This window comes from Pogoniulus pusillus, chromosome 11, assembly GCF_015220805.1.
Source record: "Pogoniulus pusillus isolate bPogPus1 chromosome 11, bPogPus1.pri, whole genome shotgun sequence".
NCBI classification, from domain to species: domain Eukaryota; kingdom Metazoa; phylum Chordata; class Aves; order Piciformes; family Lybiidae; genus Pogoniulus; species Pogoniulus pusillus.
This window is the reverse complement of record NC_087274.1, coordinates 8999053-9024024: the sequence shown is the minus strand read 5'-3', so window position 1 is coordinate 9024024 and position 24972 is coordinate 8999053. Positions and strand designations below refer to the sequence as shown.

General features: G+C 47.0%; 1 protein-coding gene across 8 annotated transcripts; it reads right to left on the bottom strand.

Moving 5' to 3' along the window:
• Nucleotides 1-231: 231 nt before the first annotated feature.
• On the bottom strand, nucleotides 232-21750 carry LOC135179289 (uncharacterized). 8 transcript variants are annotated; one of them, XM_064150908.1, is made up of 9 exons: nucleotides 21635-21750; nucleotides 17043-17172; nucleotides 14758-15634; nucleotides 13805-13847; nucleotides 6481-6641; nucleotides 5409-5720; nucleotides 4168-4326; nucleotides 2370-2498; nucleotides 232-769 (listed from the first exon to the last, which is right to left on the bottom strand). In XM_064150908.1, the coding sequence occupies exons 5-9, from the start codon at nucleotides 6539-6541 to the stop codon at nucleotides 711-713; spliced, it is 720 nt and encodes a 239-aa protein (XP_064006978.1). In that variant the 5' UTR covers nucleotides 6542-6641; nucleotides 13805-13847; nucleotides 14758-15634; nucleotides 17043-17172; nucleotides 21635-21750; the 3' UTR covers nucleotides 232-710. The 8 variants fall into 8 exon arrangements, with proteins under 8 accessions (XP_064006978.1, XP_064006973.1, XP_064006972.1 ...); XM_064150903.1 differs by lacking the exon at nucleotides 14758-15634 and having other exon boundaries at nucleotides 2370-2501; nucleotides 17031-17172; XM_064150902.1 differs by lacking the exon at nucleotides 14758-15634 and having other exon boundaries at nucleotides 2370-2501; nucleotides 17036-17172.
• Between the last annotated feature and the right edge of the window lie 3222 nt (nucleotides 21751-24972).

The following is a 24972-nucleotide window of genomic DNA, read 5'->3' as shown; positions in this document are numbered from 1 at the left end:
CCCACTGGAATGACTGTGTCCTACACCAAAGCTGCCAGCTAATGAGCTCATTTGTGGGGGACATTGCTAGCATGCTTCCTTTCAGCCTGGAAAGAGCCTAATGGCCACTGCCATTTCTGAGAGCACTCCCATCCACCCTTGCACAGAAACAGGGAAGCAGAGGAGATGCCCTCAACCTGCAAATGCTGGCAAAACCAGATACCTGTTCAAAAGGCCAATTTGACAAAGCAGTCAAAGGTACAAAAATAGTTTATTGGATTTAGAGACCACCTGGGAGGTAAAAAATTAAGGCCTATGGGCACACTGCCACGTTACAAAATGGAAGACAGGAAGAGGGCATCTGCCTTAGGGTTCAGCATATCCCTCGTGAGCACAGATGCAGCTCTCTATTTCAGATGAACTGAGAGATTCAGTCGTGAAATCCATTGTGAGAATTCATCTCATTTCAGCCTGTGCTGCTGAGCCAGCCACACATCGCAATGACTTCCATCCTCAGCGAAGTACCAGCAGAATGTGGGAGATTCAGGAAGCTTTTTGTGTTGCCTGTGAAGTTGCACAGCTGTGGCAGCCACAGGCCCCAGGGAATGGTTGTATTTGGTGAAGGTGTCTTGTATAAAATGAGCTCTGGCTCTTCAGCCCAAGGCTGTATGTCAGCACTGAGGAGGAGGATGCTGGCACAGTGGCCTGGTGCACTCATCTGTAGATGTCTCTCAGATAGGTGTGAGGTATGTTGGGAGCCCAACAGCTTCAGAACTGAAGAGGAAAATACCTGCAAGGCAACCAAAGGCACAGGTTGATTTCAAGGAAAAAGATGATACAATTCATTGTAATTAGTCCTGGAAATGTGGAGCACAAAGTCCTTGGGGCAGCCACTTATGGATGGCCTCTTGTCCTATAAAGTAAAAGGATTGCAGCTCAATTGTCCAGCAGGTTCTTGGTGTCTCTCCAGAAACCCTGCCCTGCTTGCTGTGGCCACATCAGACTTTGCCTTAGAGAGGCTCTAGGACAGGCCTGAAACCTCCCTGAGCATCATACCACAGGGCAGGACCTCGGGGAAGAGCTTAGGCTCTGAAAAAGAAACAACCAATGCTTGTTTCTAAAGGATGGACCAGGAGAGCATTACACAGCTTCTGGCATTACATAAGGTGCCACAAACCCCACAGCCAAGCTGCCCACAGGATGGAGGGAAGCTGTAGGACAGGGGCAAGGGCTGGCTGGTGGAAGTAAGTGATCAGCACAGTACTGAGACCACTGCACAGTCATGCAGGGGCTAAAATCTATTGACTCAGACTTGATGCAGGGAAGAAATGGGTATCCATAAAACATGGTCCTGGTAAGCACATTTGGTCCTTCATGGAATATCCTCCTGCCATTGAATGGATTTCAACATTTACCATCATTAGCTTAACCCCAAACTTACCATTAAAAAGCTGATAGATTACGACCGGTTCTGGGAAAACAACAGCAAGAAAATACCAATTCCTATACTCTGTTACAGCACAAGCATTTTAGAAGTAAGAGCTGGTTTAAGATCATCTCACTTTAGGAATAGTGCAGCTCTTGTGCTGTGAGGGAGGAGGGAACAGCAGAGGGCAATACAGAGGAATTTGATACTTCCAAAAGATTTTATTCACGTTTATGGATTCACAGAATGGTTTGGGTTGGAAGGGACCTTAAAGATCATCTAGTTCCAATCCCCCTGACATTAGCAACAGACCAGCAGCACAGACTGGTCAAGGCTTCATCCAGCCTGGCTTTGAACACCTCCAGGGAGGCAGCAACAACCTCCCTGGGCAACCTGATGCAGTGGCTCCTTACCTTCAGTGTAAATTTCTTATTAATCCCTAGTCTAAATCTGCCCTCCTGAAGCTTCAATCCATTCCATGCATATTGGTTTTCAAGTCAAACTCTTTTCTTGGATGTATTTAGGAAAATATTATTTCTAAACTTAAAATTGAGTCTTTAGTGGGCAGAGCTGTGAGTGGGAAGCATTCACCTAACCTGCTAGCCCACACCTGAATGTTTTGCAGTCTCTTGTGCTGGACTCTGCAGAGGAAGCTGCAGTCTGAGAGTGTTCCAAGGAAATGGATCCACTGAGGTAAGGCTGAGCAGTGCCATGGCTTGGCTGCATTTTTCCATCAGTGAGGAAGCTTATTCTATGCTTATCTTTCATAGTAAAAGCAGCTGACTGGGGACTATGCACGAAATGCAGAAGGTGATACCAGCTGTTAGCCCAACCTCCCCTTCACAGTGAATATCATTTAGCACCCTGAGGAACAACGTTAATGAAATGAGATTGAGAAGAAACCCCTCCACGAGCAGCCTCTAAGGCATGAGACCCACAGGAAGCACATTTTGTCAGGCTGTACCTCGACCACTCCTCCTGCGTCGAGCACAATACACTGCCAGGGCTGCTCCGCACACTACAAACGTAACCACTGCTGGGGCGACAATGACACTGCTGCTGCTCTGTTCATCAGTGACAGACTGAGCTCTCTCTGCTGAGTAAAAGAAAATAAGAAGTCCAAGTGAAACAAACAGGTTTGCCAAGTAATGAGCGTGCCTCATGAGCACCAGCTAGAAAGAACTGGGCCTGGAGGTTCTGACATGTATACACAAAAGAATCTCAGAATCAGCCAGGTTGGAAGAGACCTCTAACATCATCCAGGCCAACCTAGCATCCAGCCCTAGCCAATCAACTAGACCATGGCACTAAGTGCCTCAGCCAGGCTTTGCTTCAACATCTCCAGGTACAGCAACTCCACCACCTCCCTGGGCAGCCCATTCCAATGCCAATCACTCTCTCTGACAACAACTTCCTCCTAACATCCAGCCTAGACCTCCCCTGCCACAACTTGAGGCTGTGTCCCATTCTTCTGTTGCTGGTTGCCTGGCAGAAGAGACCAACCCCACCTGACTACAGCCTCCCTTCAGGTAGTTGTAGACAGCAACGAGGTGTGTCCTTAGCCTCCTCTTCTCCAGGCCAAACATCCCCAGCTCCCTCAGCCTCTCCTCACAGGGCTGTGCTCCAGGCCCCTCACCAGCTTCATCTCCCTTCTCTGGACACGTTCCAGCATCTCAATATCTCTCTTGAATTGAGAAGCCCAGAACTGGACACAGCACTCAAGGTGAGGACACAGTACTCAAGGTGTGGCACAGTACTCAAAGCTGATAATGAGAGAAAGGAACTGATGAGTGAGAGAACAGCCAGCCTCTAGCTTGGGATATCTTAATGAAGACGCCACAAGAGATATGCTTGAATGTCTATCTCAACTGAAATAACCCAACTAAGCGATGTATCCTCAAAACAGAAAGTGGTCAATAGCTCTGAGAAGTCTTTTAGTGATCTTGCTATTTCAGCCAGTTCTTCTGCTAAAACAAGACATGCAGTACATAGAAAAAAGCAGCTGGAAGAATGTTTTTCAGGACAGCATTGTTCTGGACGGTATCTGCAGAGTGCATTTCAGAACCAAGGATCTGGCCAGGACAAGAAGGCAGAGGCAGCCCATGATAGGTTTAGAGGCCACTCAGGAAATGCATTTTGACTTTTTTTAAAGACTGCAACACACCAGAATTTAAACATATATCTAGAAAGGTTATTTTAATACCTGTCTAATTTGGAAGAGAAATAATAGAATCCTCCAGCACACATTCAGAAATTACCAAAGGAAAAACCCCAATGAACACAGCAAAAAGCTAAGAGCCATTCTCCTACTAAGGCCCCACCTTAGAAAAGGATAAATACTGTTTTCCTGTCTCAATCCAGTAAGGAAGATGACAGGGCTTTCTCCAGTGACAGAAATTTGCACATAAATTAATAGTGAGTAATAAATGTCCTCCTCATCTGGAGGACAAAGTCTCATCTATCATTTACTAGTAACTGGAATTACTGGAAACTTCCACACTTCCATCAGCTACCACTTTACCTCTACATCCCTGTACCTATAGCTACATTACTATGGTTACAGAAACCTCTACCTTACCTATGGATATATATTTCCAGGACTGGGCTACTACGCAGGCTAGGGGAAAGTCCCTGAGTTTGGATGGCTACAGCATGTGCAGGTCTGGTGCATCTGATCCCTCTCTGTGTAAAGCTCTCTCACATCAAGGTGCCTGGGCAAAGCTCTCTTACAGCAAAGAGTAAACAGACATGAAGAGATTTACCTCGATTATTTTCTTCCTCGGGGGTGTCAGCACTTAGTTTTCTGTCTTTGTTAGCTACCTTTTCAGTGTAGCACTTCAGGTGCATGTTGTACTGAGTGACTTTTATCTCTGCTTCACAGCAAGTTTCAGTGATGCTACCCATTACATTTTCTGAGGAAGCTGAAAGAGAGTTTTCCATATGGATCATTTACGGAATCATCAAACAAGAGTTAAAAAAAAGTTGAAGAGTTTAGAAGGCTGAAAAAAGGGAAAACTACCAAAAAAAAACAAACAAAGAAGTAATCTTTACAGGTCAGAGTATAGAATTGGTCAGGGTTGGAAGGGACCACAAGGATCATTTAGTTCCAACTCCCCTACCATGGGCAGGGACAGCCTACCCCAGATCAGGCTCAGAGCCTCATCCAGCCTGGCCTGAAACACTTCCAGGCATGGAGTCTCAACCACCTCCCTTGGCAACCCATTCCAGCCTCTCACCACTCTCATGCTGAACAACTTCCTCCTCACATCAATCTGAATCTCTCCATCTCCAGCTTTGCTCCATTCCCCCTAGTCCTGTCACTCCCTGGTAGCCTGAAAGGTCCCTCCCCAGCTTACTTGTAGCCCCCCTTCAGATGCTGTAAGGCCACAAGAAGGTCACCTGGGAGCCTTCTCTTCTCCAGACTGCACAGCCCCAACTCTTTCAGTCTGTCCTCACAGCAGAGCTGCTGCAGCCCTCTGAGCGTCCTCGTGGCCCTTCTCTGGACACACTCCAGCATCTCCACATCCCTCTTGTAATATGGACCTCAGAACTGGATGCAGTACTCCAGGTGGGGTCTCAGCAGAGTGGAGTAGAGTGGGAGAATCACCTCCCTGGCCCTGCTGGCCACACTTCTCCCGCTGCAGCCCAGGCTCTGCTTGGCTTTCTGGGCTGCAGGTGCACACTGCTGGCTCATGTTGAGCTTCTCGTCCACCAGCACCCTCAAGTGCCTCTCCTCAGGGCTGCTCTCCAGCCACTCACTGCCCAGCCTGCATTTGTGCTTGGAATTGCCTCGACCCAGAGTAACATGAGTTACTACTGCAGTTTTCAGCAGCATTTAGCATGAGATAAATTATTTTGTGAATGTCTTAGTGACTTCTTCTGTAAAAGAAACTCATTTGGACAAGTTAGTTTGCTCTACCCCTATCTGTCTGCCCAAACATATAACAGTTCAGTTTCATAATGAGATATATGTTTCTCCTGTGTTGACTCCTGGAGAGCATACCTTCAGAATTCACAGTGCCACACAAGTCTCCTATTCCATCGGGTCTTTGCCAGACAATGGCAAGTACTCCTTCAGGAATATATGTTGGGTGCTGATAGCACAGCCTGATGCATGTCTTGGTGGTCTCCAAACGAAATGCTCCATGTGAAGTTGTCTCATTTTGTGTATCAATGATTTTTTCATAGCTTTCATAATTCCGTGTGTCGCACACACTGCGCTCGCAGCCCCTGCAGAGATAGACTGTCACAGCTGTTTCGCCAGGGAAAGAGCCTGGTGTCCTCTCATCCTGTTTGGCACTGGGCATGGCAACACCTATGAGAAAACACAGAAACATTTTCTACCACTTTTCTCACCAGACCTTTAGGGCAAGACAATAGGATGAGTTTTGGTGGCCAAACCCAGCCATGGTTTGGTACTAGGCTCACTCCCCAGAATAATTTTGGCTGTAGAAACAGGATAGAATTCTCCTACTGCTGGCAGCTTGGGAAATGACATTTCTCTTGTTAAGATAAGAGGTCTTAAGCCCAAACAAGCTCAGGTGAATCATCCGTTCTTGTTCCCTTTCCTTCCAAAACTCCTTGGTGCAACCCTAGTAGGTATATTTCCAGCAGACATCCAGAACCCAGAACAAATGAAGGTCACGTCTGAGCTACCAGCTCACATACAGCTGGCTACAATGTCCTAGGTCACTGCCACTGACCCAGTTCAGGATTCCTGCAGGCAACACTTTCCTAGCCAAGTGAAAAGGCACCAGCAGCCTGCTGGGAGTGCTGCGTGCTGAGAGCTGACAAAGGAGTTTCACTCATTCCAGCTGCTCTGATAAAGAGCCATGCTTTGAGAGAGGACCTACCTCATCTGACTTCAGACAGACCCAAGAAGTTACCCTTCTTAAGTCAGGGGACTGCCATAGGTCAGACAAGAAAGGCAATTAAGAAGCTGAAGGTTGATTCATTCCAGTGATTTTGTGATCTCAGTTCTAACTGGACACAACTGAGCCTTCTAATAAGAGCTTAAAGGGTTCTAGCTACTAATCATGGAGTGGAAAATAACAAGATCAAAAAGAGGGACTCACTGGAACCGGGAGCAACAGTCAGAAGCAGAAAACATAACAGCATGGACTGGAGAGAGTCCATCGGGTTGCCCCAGGAGCTCAGTTCCAGCAGTGCTGGATGCCCTCTTAGATGTTCCACAATCCCAGGGGATGCTCACCAGACTCCTCCTTCAGTCTTCTCCCTGTTTGGACACAAAATGCAGCACTTAACATCCATTATCTTTATTATCTCTATCCAGTCAAAAAGAAGGTTTCCAGGCCAAGAGTGCAAAACTTCTTCTAGCTAAGATAGCTGGAATGCAGGAAAGAAGTAGTCCCTGCTGCTCAGCTGCTGCTGTGCCCAGAGAAGGCCTTTGCAAATGCCACACTTGCACCCCTTTATCTTTAGGGTGGGGAGACCCTAGAACAGGTTGCCCAGGGAGATGGTGGAAGCCTCATCCCTGGAGGTCTTTAAGGCCAGGCTGGATGGGGGTTCTGAGCAGCCTGATCTAGTGTGAGGTGTCCCTGCCCATGGCAGAGGGGTTGGAACTAGATGATCCTTGAGGTCCCTTCCAACTGTGTCAATTCTATGATCTCTGGGGCAGTTTTGGCATTAGAAGACACAAATCCTGTCTGCAGGAAAAAGGAAAATCCTCCTGAGCCTTATGAGCAGGAGGATCCATATCCAGACCCTCCAGGCTCCTCAGGGCAGTGGCCCTGCACACATCACTCAATAGCACATACAGCAAGTAGTATCTTGACTTGCTGTCACTTTCAATACACACAAAGAATTAGACAAGGAAGATGGTTTGTGCTAAATAAGTGCTTTGCTTGACCCATTCCCCCTAGTCCTGTCACTCCCTGATATCCTGAAAAGTCCCTCCCCAGCTTTTTTGTAGGCCCCCTTTAGATACTGGAAGGCCACAAGAAGGTCACCTCAGAGCCTCCTCTTCTGCAGACTGAACAGCTCCAACTCCCTCAGTCTCTCCTCATTGCAGAGCAGCTCCAGCCCTCTGATCATCCTTATGGCCCTTCTCTGGACACGCTCCAGCATGGTCCACATCCCTCTTTTAACAGGGACTCCAGAACTGGATACAGCACTTCAGGTGCAGAGTCTCATAGGAGAGGACTTTTACTGAAAACTCTAAAAAATTCAGAAATTTACTCCGGTGAAATCCTGAATTTTCATCAAAATTTCCTTGAAATACTACTTTTTATTTCATTTGTGGTTAATTCATCTCCTGGATCTCTCTCTAAAAATCACCAATCATATCAAGGCTGCTGAATTTTTAGTATAAGGAAAGAGTCTGAAACATTTCCTCTGCCAGGACTAACTCCTCCTTTATTTTCCTATTTAAGGGAGCATTGCTCTGCATGCAAATGGACTGCAGCATTTCACTGACAGACTGTCAGCATATGCTATGAATACTGATGAAACACTCATTTTCTTGCAGTGCAGCACTGCCTCTTTCCCTTGTTGCAGAACATTGTTAGGTGCATTCTGATTCTAGCAAGGACCTGTACGTGTGTCTTCTCTAACATTTCATCACAGCCAGTCTCTTTCCTAATGTCTGCCATTAAATGCAGCCTGTGTTTCAAAATGCAATCTCCATATGGTCAGGCTCACTTTAAAGGGCATCTTAGAATAGAATCATAGAATCGAGCAGGTTGGAAGAGACCTCTAACATCATCCAGTCCAACCTAGCATCCAGCCCTGTCCAGTCAACTAGACCATGGCACCAAGTGCCTCAGCCAGGCGCTGCTTCAACACCTCCAGGGACTACAACTCCACCACCTCCCTGGGCAGCCCATTCCAATGCCAATCACTCTCTCTGCCAACAACTTCCTCCTAACATCCAGCCTATACTTCCCCCAACACAACTTGAGACTGTACAGTCCCCTTGTTCTGTTGCTGGTTGTCTGGCAGAAGAGACCAACCCCACCTGGTTAGCGCCTCCCTTCAGGTAGTTGCAGACAGCAATGAGGTCTGCCCTGAGCCTCCTCTTCTGCAGGCCAAACACCCCCAGCTCCCTCAGCCTCTCCTCACAGGGCTGTGCTCCAGGCCCCTCACCAGCTTCATTGCCCTTCTCTGGATATATTCCAGCACCTCAGCATCTCTCTTGAATTAAGGTGCCAAGAATATATAGAACTGTTAAAGATGAAAAGGGTAAACGAGACTGCATTTCTTTGTTTCCTCTCACAGTACTGTGACTTTTGCTTTCTTTGTTAAAAAGGCTACTGCTGCAGGAGTCTGCACCGGTACCAATCTTCTCTGGCAGCCCACCATTGTTTCTCTATGGGACAAGAAATCTTTGTTTTGGAAGTTTTATCTTTACTGATCACTGGCTTGCACTCAGACATAAAACACACAATGCAAACCACCATTGCTATTGTTGTGGTAGGCCTGATAGGCCCAAAATAGGCTTCCACATGTCCTGCCTTGCCTAGGCATGTTTTTCTGCTCTGCCAGAGAGGCACACGAGGAAATGGATGCAAAAGGACCTGGAGCCACTGGTTCTGGCCTGCCCATGGCCCTGTGGTGTAAGGCACACACACTTTGCTTGTGCCTGCCTAGTGCAAGGCCCCTGCTTTTCCCAAATTAGGGAAAAGTGAGCCTATGGCTTTGCCTAATATGGTATGGTTTGGCTGACTGCCATCCTGATTGGCTACTCTTGTGTCCAAAGAGCAATTAATCTTGGCCCACATTGATAAAAGGAGATAGGCAGGTGAACAACCTGCTTCTGCTTCCCTGCTCTGTGCCTGCTCTCTCTGCTGTGCACAGCACTGCTGCCGTTGTACACTGCCTCACTGCTTGCCTGCTAAACTGCACTGCCGCCAGTTACCAGGAGCAGACTTTGGATGCATGCACACCATCAGCCTGCGTGGCCAGCATGACATGGTGCTGAGACTGCACAACATCTGCCCTCTGCACCTGAAGGTCCTGCTTAGAGTTCATGGACATACACACAGATCACCCAGAAGAAGCCAGGAGACAAGATCAGAGATTTCTGCATCCTTTCCCCAGAAGCCAGGAAGATTCAACACCCAACAAGAGAGAGTCCCCTGAAAGCATTTGGGCACTGTCTGAAGTGTGGCTAAGCCCCACGAGTAGGTAACAATAATTTGTGAGTAAATGCTTAAATGCCTCCTTGTAATTCTCTATTGCTAAAGCAATGTGAGGTTCTAATTTTGTTGTTGAAGTCCTGACTTTAGAGTGACTCTAAAGGAACTGCACTGCAGAATGCCCCCTATTAAGGGGGCAGCTTTTTCCCCTCTGTGTCGCTCAGCACCCTCTGGAGTATGATCCTGCAAACACCACAACATCCTCATTACAGCATTGTGAAATGTGTTTTTCTAGTAAAACAAGTTTCACTTTCCAAAGCAGAGAGAAAAACCTATGGAAAAGAAAATTCACCTCACTTTTCTCATTAGCCTGCCTCTGGAAAAACAAACTGCTCCTTCCCTTAATCCCTAATTAAGGGATCAATTATTAACTTCGACAGAAGTTAATAATTGATCCTCTATTGTGCTCTGTGCTAGCTTAGAACTGCTGACTCCCACTGGATTCGCAGATCGAGGTGAGACAAGAGGAACACAGCCCTCAAAGCAAGCCCTTTCCAGCTGCACACAGGTACAGGAGACCATGGGATGTGATCTGCAAAATTCCTTGTGGAATGAAGTCTGGGGCGCTTCTGCAGTACCCCGTGAGGACAAAGCCCTAGAACTACTAGCACCGCTGGGATCACTTCCACTTCACACCACACGAGGGATCAATGCCTCCACTCTGCACAGTGCCTGCTTCTCACCTGTACCTCCTGCGAGACCTTCCTCCCGCCCCACCAACACTAACAGCGCTCAGAGCATCAGATGACCACAGCATCTTCTCTTGTCCTCTTCCCTACATCTGAAAATAGTTCCCATCTTTGTGGTTTTAGATGAGTTTCTCCGAACCAGATAAATCAGAACCATTTCAGGCGCTACTCCTCACTCCGTCTGCTGCTCCGCAAAGCAGCGGCGCACAGCAGCGCCCATCCGCCTTCCCCTGCGGGCCAGCAGAGTGCCAAGGCACTGTCACCGGCCGCGGAACCATTCAGCTCGGAAAAGACGCTTAAAATCGAGCCCAGCCATTGCCCCAGCACTGCCCAGCCCACCACTAAACTGTGTCCCTAAGAGCAACATGTAGAAGTCTCTTAAACAGCCCCCGGGAAATATACCTCCTTGTCTTCCTTGGAGCACGTCCGACAGCCTGATGCAGTCCTCGCAGCCCGGCTGCAGCGCATCCAGCAGCGTCTTTTGCCCAGAGCCTAAGAACAGCCTGGGGCTTTCTCTCGCGGCACCCCAACCCCCGGTAGTTTTCAAGCTTGAAGTCTCTATCGTTCTGCCTTTGCTCAGTCTGTCTTCTTACCTCATTCTTTGCCCTCCTCTTGTTCTACTTCAAAGACATCTCTCTCCTCTTTCTCTAGTGACGTTCAGTCCCACTCTCATTCCTTCCTGCTCCGTTTTTAAACGCCATCAAATCCCTGCGCTCCCTCACTCCCCCCCAGTCTGTCTCACAGCCCCCCTTTTTTGGGCAGGTTTCTGAGAGCATTCAGCTGTCCTAGCCCCCTCCTGCTGTCACTTTGGAAGAACTCAATCTGAAATTATACTGTCTATCCAAAGAGTGTGTTTATTTCATCACTTTTTTTGCCTGCCTGCTTGCCTTTTCAAGACAATAGCAACCTTTGTTTTTCGTAGCTAGAAGGTGGCTGCAGTGCTGTAACACACCCATGCCAAACCATGAGCAGCAAGCAGCTGCAAGTAATGGATGAGTAAAGTAACACACGGGGATCTGGAGCTTCCATGCCAAACATCAGTCACCCACACACAGCTGCAGCAGAAGGTCCCCTGAAGTCACAGCATCATCAGGGTTGGAAGAGACCTCATAGATCATCAAGTCCAACCCTTTACCACAGAGCTCAAAACTAGACCATGGCACCAAGTGCCACATCCAACCTTGCCTTGAACAGCTCCAGGGACGTCAACTCCACCACCTCCCCGGGCAGCCCATTCCAGTGTCCAATGACTCTCTCAGGGAAGAACTTTCTCCTCACCTCCAGCCTAAATCTCCCCTGGCGCAGCCCGAGGCTGTGTCCTCTCGTTCTGGTGCTGGCCACCTGAGAGAAGAGAGCAACCTCCTCCTGGCCACAACCACCCCTCAGGTAGTTGTAGACAGCAATAAGGTCACCCCTGAGCCTCCTCTTCTCCAGGCTAACCAATCCCAGCTCCCTCAGGCTCTCCTCGTAGGGCTGTGCTCAAGGCCTCTCCCCAGCCTCGTCGCCCTTCTCTGGACACACTCAAGCATCTCAGTGTCCTTCCTAAACTGGGGGGCCCAGAACTGAACACAGTACTCAAGGTGTGGTCTAACCAGTGCAGAGTACAGGGGCAGAAAGTCCCAGCCGTGGGGGTTGCTGCCCTAGAGTTTAGATATGCTTCCTCCTCCAGCCAGCTCTGAGTTGCAATCATGGACCCACAAGATCCAGTGCTGTCCTCCAATTGCTTTTCCCTGCCTCTTCACTCGCTTTTGGCCACGCACCCTGGAGTTTTCTGGCATTATCAGCATTTCAGTGTGTGGCTTATATGGCCAGGCAGATCTGTCTTGGTGGAATAATGCAACACACGTTTCAGAAAAGGATTTATCAGGTAACCTGACCAGCCTGCAGAGAGGACTGAAGCTTCAAATAGTTTGGAGAAAATAATACTATTGAAGGAAGGAAGGGAAGCAACAAAATAAAATCCAAAGCATTTCATAAGATCCTACAGATTGTATTTTCTACTTCAAGTCCTTTCCTGGAAAGGGATTAGACTTTATCTAATAGTTGCATTTGCATTTGCTGTCAGTATCACTTTCATCTATTTAATCTGCTGAACACCAACCTCAGGCAGCTTTTGCCATTAAAATAATGAAAATAAAATGAGAGGAAGGGATAAAACAGCCATTTCTATAGTGAGGCTATGGAAACAGGGCTTTTTTTCCACAGTACCAACAAGCCAGAGCTAAAAGCAACTAGCAGGACACTGCTTGACATGAGGAATCTCTGCAAAAACCCTGAAAGCACCCAGTGACCCAGCTTTCTGCTTGCAGTACATGAAGGAAAGCAGAGAGAACTGTTCCACTGGTTTGATTTGTTTTAAAACCAGCACCCTTACTGACTGATGCTTTCTGGTTTGGTTCTTTGTTTTGTTCTTTTCTTTGTTTTGTTCTGAACACAGAGCTGCCAGGTCCCCATAGGTCCCTTCTGGGAACAGAGTAGCAACTACAATTCAGATTGGGTTAGTTTCTCACCAAACAGGAGGGAGAGCTGCAAAGATTTCTATCACAACCCTCCTGGCAATTTGTCTTTTATTTGTAAATATGACAGATGGCAACTCTGGAAAAGGAGATATTAGCAAAATATGCTAAGGAGCTACAAGGAATTACATGAAGATGAAAAGGCTCTCCTAGATTCATTCCATCACTACTGTGGTTGCTCACACATGCACCAAAATGAAGCTCTTGGCTTTCTGCCTTCTGTTGCGGAGAGCAGGAATTAATATGTGGCCGAGTCAGGAATTTATCAAAAATAGTTAATTTTTCTTTTCCCAAAAACCTGCCCCCACAACTATATATACAAAGATTAATTCAGTTTAGAATCATAGAATCAACCAGGTTGGAAGAGACCTCCAAGATCATCCAGTCCAACCTATCACCCAGCCCTAACCAGTCAACTAGACCATGGCACCAAGTGCCTCATCCAGGCTTTTCTTGAAGACCCTCAGGGACGGTGCCTCCACCCCCTCCCTGGGCAGCCCATTCCAATGGGAAATCACTCTCTCTGTGAAGAACTTCTTCCTAATATCCAGCCTATACCTACCCTGGCACAACTTGAGACTGTGTCCCCTTGTTCTATTGCTGGTTACCTGGGAGAAGAGGCCACCCCCCACCTGGCTACAATGCCCCTTCAGGTAGTTGTAGACAGTAATAAGATCACCCCTGAGCCTCCTCTTCTCCAGGCTAAACAGGCCCAGCTCCCTCAACCTCTCCTCATAGGATTTGTGCTCCAGGCCCCTCACCAGCTTTGTTGCCCTTCTCTGGACATGTTCCAGCACCTCAACATCCTTCTTGAATTGAGGGGCCCAGAACTGGACACAGTACTCAAGGTGTGGCCTGAGCAGTGCTGAGTACAGGGGAAGAATAACCTCCCTTAATAAGCAGATTCAGTCACATGAGAATTATGCTACAGGGATACTATCAATAATCTGACTATTTTGGGAGCCAGAAGTTGGAAAAGGCGTTAGCTATTAATTAATAGTGGTTTCTTACTAAATTAAGCTAAGCCAAATAACTCACTCAGGCTGATTCCTGCGGTCTGTCTTCGTCTTCCTTCCAGCGGCTGCAGGGGAATGGTTAAGGGTCGTTAGGCACACAAAGGTGTCAATAGGAAAGCAATCCCTTTGAAGGTCTCTGCAGTCAAGGCGAGGAGAGTGTGTGAGCTCAGGCAGGCACATACGTCCAGGCACAGGCAAACTCCAAAGCGGGAACCCCAAAGGCAGGACGACCCCCAGCATTTATAACCTTCGCTAGACAAAGGGCAGAGTTACCACACCTTAGGCGCGAAAGCACATGGCCAATCCCGGCCTGATTCCAGCGCGGGAACTCACGGGGCAGTCGTCCCCCCCTTCCCGGCTGCAGGGCAGGCGAGGGGGGAGGGAAACCAGGCAGCTTTCCCTCTTCTTCCCGAAGTCCGGGCAGGAGAGGAATTTAGGAGTACAGGACTCCAGGACACCTTCACAGAAGCAGTGTGAAAGCAGTGCAGAGCTGCATGGAAACTGGCAGGCAGGGAGGTGGAAAGCAACATGATTTGTCAAGTTCAAGTACTCAAGTCATACACATTCCTCCTTACAGCTTTTTAGCACCTGCTTCTAAATACCTACTTAAAAAGAGGAAACAGCAAGGAGCTGCAAGAAGAGAGATCAGCTGCAAGAAGAGAGATCAGCTGCAAGAAGAGAGATCAGCTGCAAGAAGAGAGATCAGCTGCAAGAAGAGAGATCAGCTGCAAGAAGAGAGATCAGCTGCAAGAAGAGAGATCAGCTGCAAGAAGAGAGATCAGCTGCAAGAAGAGAGATCAGCTGCAAGAAGAGAGATCAGCTGCAAGAAGAGAGATCAGCTGCAAGAAGAGAGATCAGCTGCAAGAAGAGAGATCAGCTGCAAGAAGAGAGATCAGCTGCAAGAGAAGACTCCTTAAAGAAGGATGACAGCTGAAGTACCTCAAGAGTTATTTACATCTGAAGAAGGTGTCTCACCTCTTCCCTTCTCCATTCACCCAAGCAGCCTGGCCAGCTCCAGTTCGTTCAGGTCCTCCTCCAGAGCCCTCCACAGGAGATGCAGAAGCCACTTGGATCCTCGAGTGTGGACCTGCTGCTCAGCAGCTTCTCCCGTTTTGTTAAGTAACTTGCATTTTCACTTTCATTTCACATGCTGGCAGGCACTCAGTCGCCCAGACAAGGCAAGTCCACGCTCCTGCATGGGAGCCCACAGCTGCAAAGCAGGGTAAAAGCCACACTCCTATAAAAACCTCACAGGAACCTGCTTTCCGAGGAACGAGTGTAGCAAACCTGTGTATTGCAAGAGAGATCAGTGGTCTGGGTTTGAGATCTGCTCCTGGGTCTGCTAGCAACTTGTCTCAGAAAGCTCCAGCATAGAACAACAACCTACAGCACTGAGCTCAGCCTGTGCCCTGGGCAGGGATTGGTGATGAGAGATAACCTGCCGAAACATTCATGACTCAGCAGCTCTGCTGCTCAGCTGAACTGCTGCCTGTCACAGCCTGGCAGCAGCAGCCAGGATCAGAGGGAGGGCAGAGAGTAAGATAATGCTCAATATCCTTGTCATGGCAGTTTGAGATTCACACTGTAGGTATTCATTTTTCAATCAGACACTTTCTTTAATAGAGAAAATGTTATTTATTAGCTCTGACCATGAAATGAAGGCTTCAAGGACCTGTTCTGCAGTATTTCACACACACTGTGGTCTTCTGTGCTTCAGCTTATCTTCTCGGCAGGGACTAATAAGGCAGGTGGAAAGCTTCTTTATTTCCTTTATCTTGTGCCCTTCCTTCAGGTAACACCTGCACTTGCCTGGAAAGATCACCTCCAGCATGTATACAAGGCTTCTAGCTCTCTGAAGGAGAAGGTAAATATTGACATCAGCAAGGTAAGAGATGCATACCTCAGTTCCTAGGGATGACACAAGGTGATGCAGGCACTTTCTCAGTAGGCCCTCGAACTGCAATATCTCCATTACAGGCTGCCACCCTGGCTCTCAGGCTGTTCAGCAGTGATTACAGAAAGCTTATGTTAGAAACAAATGGTTGGTTGCCATTCCAACGTAGTCCAGACTGCTAAACTCACACCCAGCAGGAGAAAAGCACTGTGTGAAGCTGGCCACAAATAGCTTCACTTCCTATTTATGACTGTTGGAATGCCTGAGCAATGCCAGAAGACACATGTATGCTCAGCAGGAAGAACTCTATTGTCAGTGAAAAGGAGGGTAAGGAGAGGGGACAATCTCTGCTCTTAGTGTGCCTGCTTGGAATCTGCAGCTGGCAACACATCCTATAGCAATCAGGCTCAGGGAAAGGCGAAGAAGGGTCCCAACTGACTGGGGCTCAGCACAGATAGCACACCAGAATATCCTCAAAGGAGCATTATCAAGGCAGCTGCAAGATTTCCTTTCCATGTTGCCTTTCCCTTTCCTGCTCCCAGATTCTGAGACCACTATCTTCACAGGCTCACAGGATATTAGTGGTTGGAAGGGACCCAAAGAAATAATCAAATCCAACCCTCCTGCAGAGCAGGACCTCACAGTCCACAGAGGAACACATGCAGGCAGGCCTTGAAAGGCTCCAGAGAAGGAGACTCCACAGCTTCTCTGGGCAGCCTATTCACTGCTCTGTGACGCTTACAGTAAAGAAGTTGCCCCTTGTGCTGAGGTGGAACCTCTTGTGCTGCACCTTACACTCATTGCTCCTTGCCCTATCACAAGGACCAAGGGAGCAGAGACTGTTCCCTACCCTTCCCCACCCCTGACTAGCCCTCAGATATTTACAAACATTTAAATCCCCTCTCAGTCTTCTCTTCTCCAGACTAAAAAGTCCCAGGTCCCTCAGCCTCTCCTCATCAGGCATGCCTGCCTGCCCCCTAATCATCCTCTCTCTAGACTCTGTCCAGCAGATCCCTGTCTCTCAAACTGGACTTCTCCCACAATTTCTGATGGCAGGTGACTGAGGGAAGTAATACAAATAAATTGTTTTTAAAACCTCTCTTTAAATCTGAAACCAGAATTCCAGAAAGTTGAGAACACTACTTACAATGCACCTACAGGTATCTGAGACACTGTCATTGAATACAGTTTCCTCTGAACTTTCTACCCAGTTTCAGTGAAGTGGCTAGCAAATGTCTCCTCTGAGAAGGGATCTGAGTCCTCATTTTGAACTCAAGATGATCCTGCCCAGACTTTTTCTCAGTCCCTTAGTCTGATTAATTTCCACAGTCTCCTCTATGGGGGATGTGCTCACCTCACCTCTCACCTTTTAACCTGCGCAGGCTCAGTGTGGTCTCTCCATAAAGCCTTTCCCGTTCTGATGTGACAAGAGTCTTTACACATGTTCTTCTTCTCTCTCAGTTTCAAAATGGGAGAAAAGTTCATAGGTGGAATTTCTGAGAGGAAAAAAAAAAAAAGGATTTCAGTATTCAACTGGCTCAGAGGTAGTTGGCTAAAGGTATCATTGAATAGGCAATAAACTTCTTCAAAAGCAGTGAGAAAAATTTGCTGTGTATTGAGAAAGTGGAAAGACAACTCCAGTATAATCTCCATGCCTCTGCTGCCCAAAACATCTGCCCTTGTAGGCTCAAAACATTTTTTTATGCAGGTTTACATTCATTCTTCTGAGGAACTGTGCCACAGACAGGCGAAAAAGAGGGAAGAGGATGACACAGCCGTGCATGAAAGGCGTCTTTAAATCATGCAATCCCAATCAGCAACTCAGCATCACAGGCTCACAGGATGTTAGGGGCTGGAAAGGACCCAAAGAGATCATCGAGTCCAACCTCCCTGCCAGAGCAGCACAATACTATCTAACATAGATCACAGAGGAACACATCCAGACAGGCCTTGAAAGGCTCCAGAGAAGGAGACTCCACCACTTCTCTGGGAAGCCTGTTCCAGTGCTCTGTGACCCTTGCAGTAATGAAGTTCCCCCTTGTGTTGAGGCAAGAACCTTTTTTGCTGCAATTTACACCCATTGCTCCTTGTCCTATCACAGGGAGCAAGTGAGAAGAGCCTGTCCCCGCCTCCTGCATAGTCCAAGGCAGTGTAAAGACCCAGAAGCTTTATCCATGACATTGAAACAAGCATCTTGAGAACTAACCAACTGTAACCCGAGAGATTTTTCTAACCTAGCTGTGAGAATAAATCAGTTCCCAGGTCCTCTAGGCCTGTTCTCATCCTTTGTTTTGTATGTTTTTTGTTTCATTTTCAGTGTTGCTGTGAGTGCCACCACCCAGTTCCTCAAACACCTACAAGGGAATTTCCAAGGAACAGGCAAATAAATTCAGTATCCAAGAACTGGTTTGAGTTTTAGTTTCTAGAGAGAGCTTTCACTAACTTCTTTGATTTACAAATAAAGTACCTGATAAAAAAAAAAAAAGCTATTAGTTTATGGCTTCAATGAGGAATTTCTCCTCTCACCCAGAAATATGCTGTAGGAATTAATTTTTCTTTGAGGACTACAGAACCTTCTTCTCTTGTGTTCCTGGAGATGTTCAAAAAAAGCCTGGAGGAGGCACTTGGTGCCATGGTCTAGTTGATTGGACAGGGCTGGGTGATAGGTTGGACTGGATGATCTTGGAGGTCTCTTCCAACCTGGTTGATTCCAAGATATTCTGGAAGCCACTTGCAGACCCTCTTGAGCACTTGTAGCAGCTGACTGCCAGCCTGCTCCTGCACATGCACCCATTTGTGTTTAAGGCAAAATTTTCAAGTTCCTTACACAACTGTGTTCAAAGCACAATCAACTTACAACTAACCTGAGGGCTGGACAGGCAGCTGTGGTTTGCTTCACTGACATCATTTCAATCAAGATCCTTATTAGACTGTATTGACATGTCCTACAAACTTCACTCCTGAAAGGGCCTTCACTTTGGCTTCCCAGTGAGAGAACTTCCAACGTGAACTTTCGTCTCTGCTAGTTTGATCCAATCTCTGACACCAGACAGAAATACCAACCCAGGATATTAACTCTAGCCAGAACTTTATCCAGAAGCACAGCATGAGAAATGAGTGAGAAGACACGAGCTAAAACCAGATGCTATGAACACAGAAAAGCCTGGAGTGTTTCTTCAGACACATGCATGGACAGAAGCAGCTTTTCATCAGAGAACTATTATGTATTTTATCTCATGTTCTGGGAAATCAGGAGGGTAATGTAACAAGGTCCAGGGATCTACCTCAAGTCTCAGCACTAACATTCATTGCCCCATTATGTCATTGGCCTAGGTAAGTTTTACCACTGGTTTTGGTTTCCAAATCTCATATACCTACAAAACCTCCACTTGGATGTTTGTGATTTCCCTGATAATCTGGTACAGTAAGATAACAGAACAGGAAGGAACGTGCTTGAGCCATAACAATCACAAAATGTAATTGTTTATGCTTATCACTGTAGTGTAATAACAGTAGGTAAATAATTGACTAGTCTGGCATCACATCTATCCATTAACAAAAGGAAAGCAACGTCTTTTCTGGCAAAGCTGCCTTTCAAAACCATAAACTCTGCTCAGAAAAACAGTTAAAGAAGCCACTGTGAAGGAGTCTTTTGTTGCTTGGCACTGGTGACTTGCAGACAGATGGTAATTTCAGTTAATATGCAGTAAAGCCTCTATTAGAATTACTTCTTCCTGAATTGAGTGCACTGCTTGAAAAACAAATACAGCAAGTGGACAGCTGAACAAAGCTTTGCTGGATGCCTTTCCCTCTGGTTTCCATGCCACCTGCAGGTCTGTATCCCAGAGGTGCTGCACAGTTCAGTGCTTGCACAGCATCCCTACTTGGAGACCCTCTTGTGCAAAGCCTCCTGCAGACATCCTGTAAGGCAATCCCTGCCTTAAGGGCACTGCCCTTGAAGCAGAAGAAAGACCAAGAGCAAGAATGAGGAAGGATTATCTTCTGCACTCCACAGACATAGACTGTAGCCATAATTTTGATCCTTTACCACTTGGACTTCAAGGTCATGGTTAGCAACAGACATGCCTGCTGCAACTCTAAGAATGAGCCTGCCCTACTAGAGGACCTACTCTTCACCACTGCTGGAGTGGCTCATGCCAGTTTGGGCCCTGGATACAATATAAATCCTCAGCCTCAATACAGGATCAGAGAATGATAGAGGTTGGAAAGGACCACTGGAGATGATTTAAATTCAACTCTCCTGACAGAGCAGGCTGCACAGGACAGCATCCAAGCAAGCTTTGAATTACTCCAGAGCTGGAGGGTCCATCACTTCTCTGGGCAACCTATTCCAGTGTTCTACCACCCTCAAAATAAGTAAGTTCCTCATCATGTTTAAATGGAACTTCTGAAGTTCAAGCCTGCGTCGGTTACCTTAGCTAGGCAACACCAAAGAAACACTGCCCACATCCTCTTGACACCTACCCTTCAAGTAGTTATAGCCACTGATAAGATCCCCCCTCCATCTTCTCTTCTTTCACTCAAAAATGCTCAAGTTGCTCAGCCTTTCTTCGTGAAATAAATATTCCAGTCCCTTAATCATTTTTATATCCCTTTACTGTACTCTCCCAAGCAGTTCCCTGTCCTTCTTGAACTGGGAAACCCAGAACTGTACACTGTACTCCAGGTGAGGCCTCACCTAGATGGTGTGCAAACAAATTCTCCTCTTGCAAGAAAAGAGATCAGCAACTCCACTGTTCATGGAAATGCCCCAAAGCCTCTGCAACACCCAGCAGAACTTCCTCTAGAAGACAGATGACTTCCTAGAGCAGCACCAGGCCCTGCCTGGCTGCCAGGCAGGAACAATAGCTGCAGTTGTGAGCCTTTTCTCCAGGAGTATTTTGCTGAGCTTTCAGGAGAATGTCATCCCTTTCCAAAGGTCCCTTCCACAAGTGTCAAAGAGTTTTGGATTTGACTGAGGAGACAGCTATAGCACAAGTAATAACCAACAGCAGCTCTGAGATCAGGATGAAAGGGAGCAGAGATGCAAAACACTTCTAGTTTTGAAGGCACTCCCTCTCACACTTATGCTATAGACATAGCAGGTTGGCCACAGATGGTTAAACTAAAACAGGATCCAAAGCCCTCTGTGAGAGGAAACCAAAATAACTTTGCAGAACTTTGGAAAGATTGGACTGGATGATCTTGAAGGCCTCTTCCAATGAAATATATTTTGTGACTTAATACCAAAATCAGCTATTAACAGTTCCTCTTTGAAAATATAGACCAAAGATTATGAAAGAGAAACTGGATTAAAATCCAGGACATGGCCCTCGTCCACTTTGATCTGTCCCTGAAAACACACCATGGTGGCCATATCTCTTGTTTTTTCTTCTCATCTGCTAAGCAGGGCATATGAAAGTCTCTTCTTTCCCAAAAATATCAGATATAGAATCATTTTGGTTGAAAAAAACCTTGAAGATCATTGAGTCCAACCATTACCTAGCTCTATCCAGTCTGGTGCTAAACCTTATCACTGAGCACCACAGCTGCATCTTTTAAACACCTCCAGGGATGGGCATTCAACCACCTCCCTCAGGAGCCTGTTTTAGTCTTTGAGAACCCTTTCAGCAAAGAAGTTTCTTCTAAGGCCCAAACTAAACTTCCCCTGGTGCAAGCTGAGACCATTTGCTATCCTCCTTTCTCCTTAGTCACAAGTGAAGAGACCAACACCCACCTCACTACAACCTCCTCTCAGGGACTTGTGGAGAGTAAGAAGATCTCCCCTCAGCTTTCTTTTCCCCAGGCTGAACAGCCCCAGTTCTGCTTCTCAGAGAACCTGCTCTGGAGATTCCTTACCGGCTTTGTTTCCCTTCTCTGGACATGCTCCAGCACCTCAATGCCTTCCTTCTAGTCAGGAGCCCAAAACTAAACACAGTACCCAAATTGTGGCCTTACCAGTGCTGCAGACAGGGGGACAGACACTGTCCTGGTCCTGCTCTGAGACCATGAGCCAAAGCACTCAAGTTATGTTCCTCCAGACTTCTGAGGCATACCAAGCAGCACAGCTTTCCACAGTCCGAAAAGAAGAGAGAATAGATGGGAGCAATGGTGACCAGCTGCAGTCTGGCATGTCACTGAAACAAGCAGTTTGATGGTAAATTTTGCTGCTGGCACTAAGGGAATGGGGAGAGGAAGAGTTCAGAGTCCATAAGAACAGGATACAGATGAGGATAACATCTGCTCTTTACTTCCCATCCCCGTCCCCCCTTTCAGTTCCCAATGTCCCTGTCTTTTTCCAGCAGGCACACTGGTCCTGGGCCAGACCCTGCGTAATAATCAAAGTTAAAAAGTTGGATTCATGTCTCTTTCTGATACATTCCTGCATCTGCTTCTTCCCCACCCTGCTTTTTCTTAGTTGTAGTCCAGACTCCTACCTTCTTTCCAAAATTCCAGGCACTTTAGCTCAGACTTTTCTATTTCCCTTTTTTTTCCCCCCCTCTCCTTACTTGTCAGGTGAAAAGTTTACCTCATTAAGACACCAGAAATAAGCAGAGCACAACCCAGAAGACAGGCAGAGGAAGCTGCACCTTCTGCAAGTGCATGTTGAGAAATTACAACTGTTTTAGGGCAGGCAGCAGCATCCCAATGACACAGAGCTCACAGCCTCCTCTAGATCACTCCAGCCAGGGATTCCCACTGCATGGCAAATGTGGTGCCCAGGATTTCTGACTGAGACACAAACTTCTAACCCTTGCCTAAGGTTTCCTTTAAAGTGACATCTTGGTAAATAATCCTCCTATCTGTCTGTTACTGGTGGCACAAATTAAGTTTGGGTGGGTTATTCCTCCCTGTAAGAAAGCCTTGGTTTAACACCTTCAAAACTGCAGTGGCATGTTGAGGTATTCAGTGTGCTGTGAAACAGCTTCCCAAGTGAAATAGTGATTTGCTATGAAATGCTTTGGCTGCCAGCACTACCTTCATGACTAACAACCAAATGACAAACTTGGTCTCACATTAGCTACACAGAAAGCAGGTTAGGGAGAAAAGTACAGGCACCAGCTGCAACAGAGAGCCACTGCATTATCTATGTTTTGTGTTCTTGTTTTTATACATCTCAGCAAGCCTATGAGTGAAGTAGACATCACCACTGTTTCCTTTTCACAGCCTATAATCTAATTTCTCTCACTAGAATATTTCATCTAGCCTCAAAGTAGCACAGACAGCTATATCTAGAAGAGGCTTAATACCCTTAAGGTAAGCACCACCTGCTTGTGGATTTGCCTCGCAGTCAGTTTACCAGCAAACCAGAGTCCACTTCACAGTGCATTCAAATCTGTTCACAGACAGCCTGTCTGCCCTAGCCAGCAACCATGGGCACATCAGTCAAACACATACCCCTCAGCCCCAGCACCTCTCCTTAATGAATAATCCTGGAAATCTATAGTCAAAGACCAGAGGTGGAACCAACAAGGAGCCTTTCTTGCAGCCACAGGATCACACCAGGCTGCTAACACAGAACCATGAATCATAGAATCAGTCAGGGCTGGAAGGGACCACAAGGAGCAGCCAGTTCCAACCCCCCTGCCAGGGGCAGGGACACCCTACCCTAGAGCAGGCTGGCCACAGCCTCATCCAGCCTGGCCTCAACCACTCCAGGGATGGGGCCTCAACCACCTCCCTGGGCAACCCATTTTATGGGCCACAGGAAGATTGTGGCTCAGTTTGCAGCAGCTCTGACTCTGGGGCAAGGCCCTCCAAGAAACCCCACTGAGCTTTATTATCCTCTCTCCACATCCAGGGTGTGTTTTCCTTTCAATGTTTGCTTTGCTGCAATGCAAACACTTGGCTAACAATGAAGTTTATTTTCAAGGCAATGGCTGCAGCAAAGATTTACAGGCTGGGCCACTGCCACAGCACCTGAGTGCAGGGAAGTGAAGCTGTTCTCTGTGCCCAGAACAAGTCTCAGCTATCACCACAGACACCATAGGAGTCCTGGTCACTCAGGCTTCATGTTCAGGTAGTTCAAGGAGAACATTTCCAAGCCCAGTCTTGTGCCTCCTCAGGACTGTGTGACTTCATCAGCCAAAGGAAAAATTAGTGTGGTGGTTTGGGAGTTATCCACACACACACACAATGAATTCACCCAGAGTAGACTCAGCCAAATGGAAGTTAAGGAATGAAGCTGTACAGCCACAGCTTAGCACAATATACAAGCAGTTACATACAAGTTAAAGGTAATACAGAAACACAACAGCCCTCCAAGAAATCAGAGTCCTCAGGAGGGGCTCCCAACCACCCTTCCACCTTCTTTTCCACCCCTCTACCTTATCCCATAGTCTGCCTTACGTGCAAGGTGAGTTGTGAGGATCGGCAAGGGGGTTAGAAGCAGAATGAGTAGCTGGGTTACACAGGTCCAAGCAGAACAGCAGAAGCCCAGGGAGAAAAACACAGACACTGTCTTATCTGTGTTTGTGTCCTTGTTTTAATACATCTCAGTGAGCCTATGAGTGAAGTAGACACTGTTGTTTTCTTTTCACAGCCTATAATCTAATTTTTCTCATTAAAATATTCCAATTAGCCTCAAACCAGCACATATAGTCTCTCTGCTTTTTATTGCTTATGATAGCTCAACAGCCTTGTTTGAGCCCTTCTTGGAAAAGTCACTATTGACATTTATTTGCAACCAGCCCCTTCTCCTTCATCTGCTCCTTGCATTCTGAACTGTACAGACATGGTGTAGTTAAGAGTATGTGTTCTCTTTGCTTTACCACCACCCACAACTGGAGGCGATAGGTGAAGCTGTAGCCCAGGTAATGAACTCAATCAACCAGGGCTCTAGATAAAATGTGTTGCTGTCAGGAGCTGCACTATCTCCCAGGAACTGCTGGCATAGCAATAGCACACAAAAGCAGCTGACAAACCACTTTGGACCACACCTGAGGATACTTCCAGCAAAAGTCAGTAGCAGTCTGTGGGAGAAAAGGACTCCAAAAGAGAGGCTTATAGTGTGAGATAGGAGGTTCCTTCTGTGCTCTCATCCTAATGACTCACACCACAGCTTCAGATTTTCTTGGGTTTGGGTTTTTCTTTTAAACCACATCAGCTGGCATCTACAAGAGACTGGATCTCACCAACACATTCACCGGTCTGAAAAAAGAGAGTGGTGCAATCCAAGAGGATTCATTTTCCTTCTGCTGACTGAAAACCACTGCTTGTCTGCACATCAACCTTCCCTGCTAAAGGCCAAGCAAATACAGTGCTGCCTGCAGCAGCAGGATGGCATTTCCCTTGTC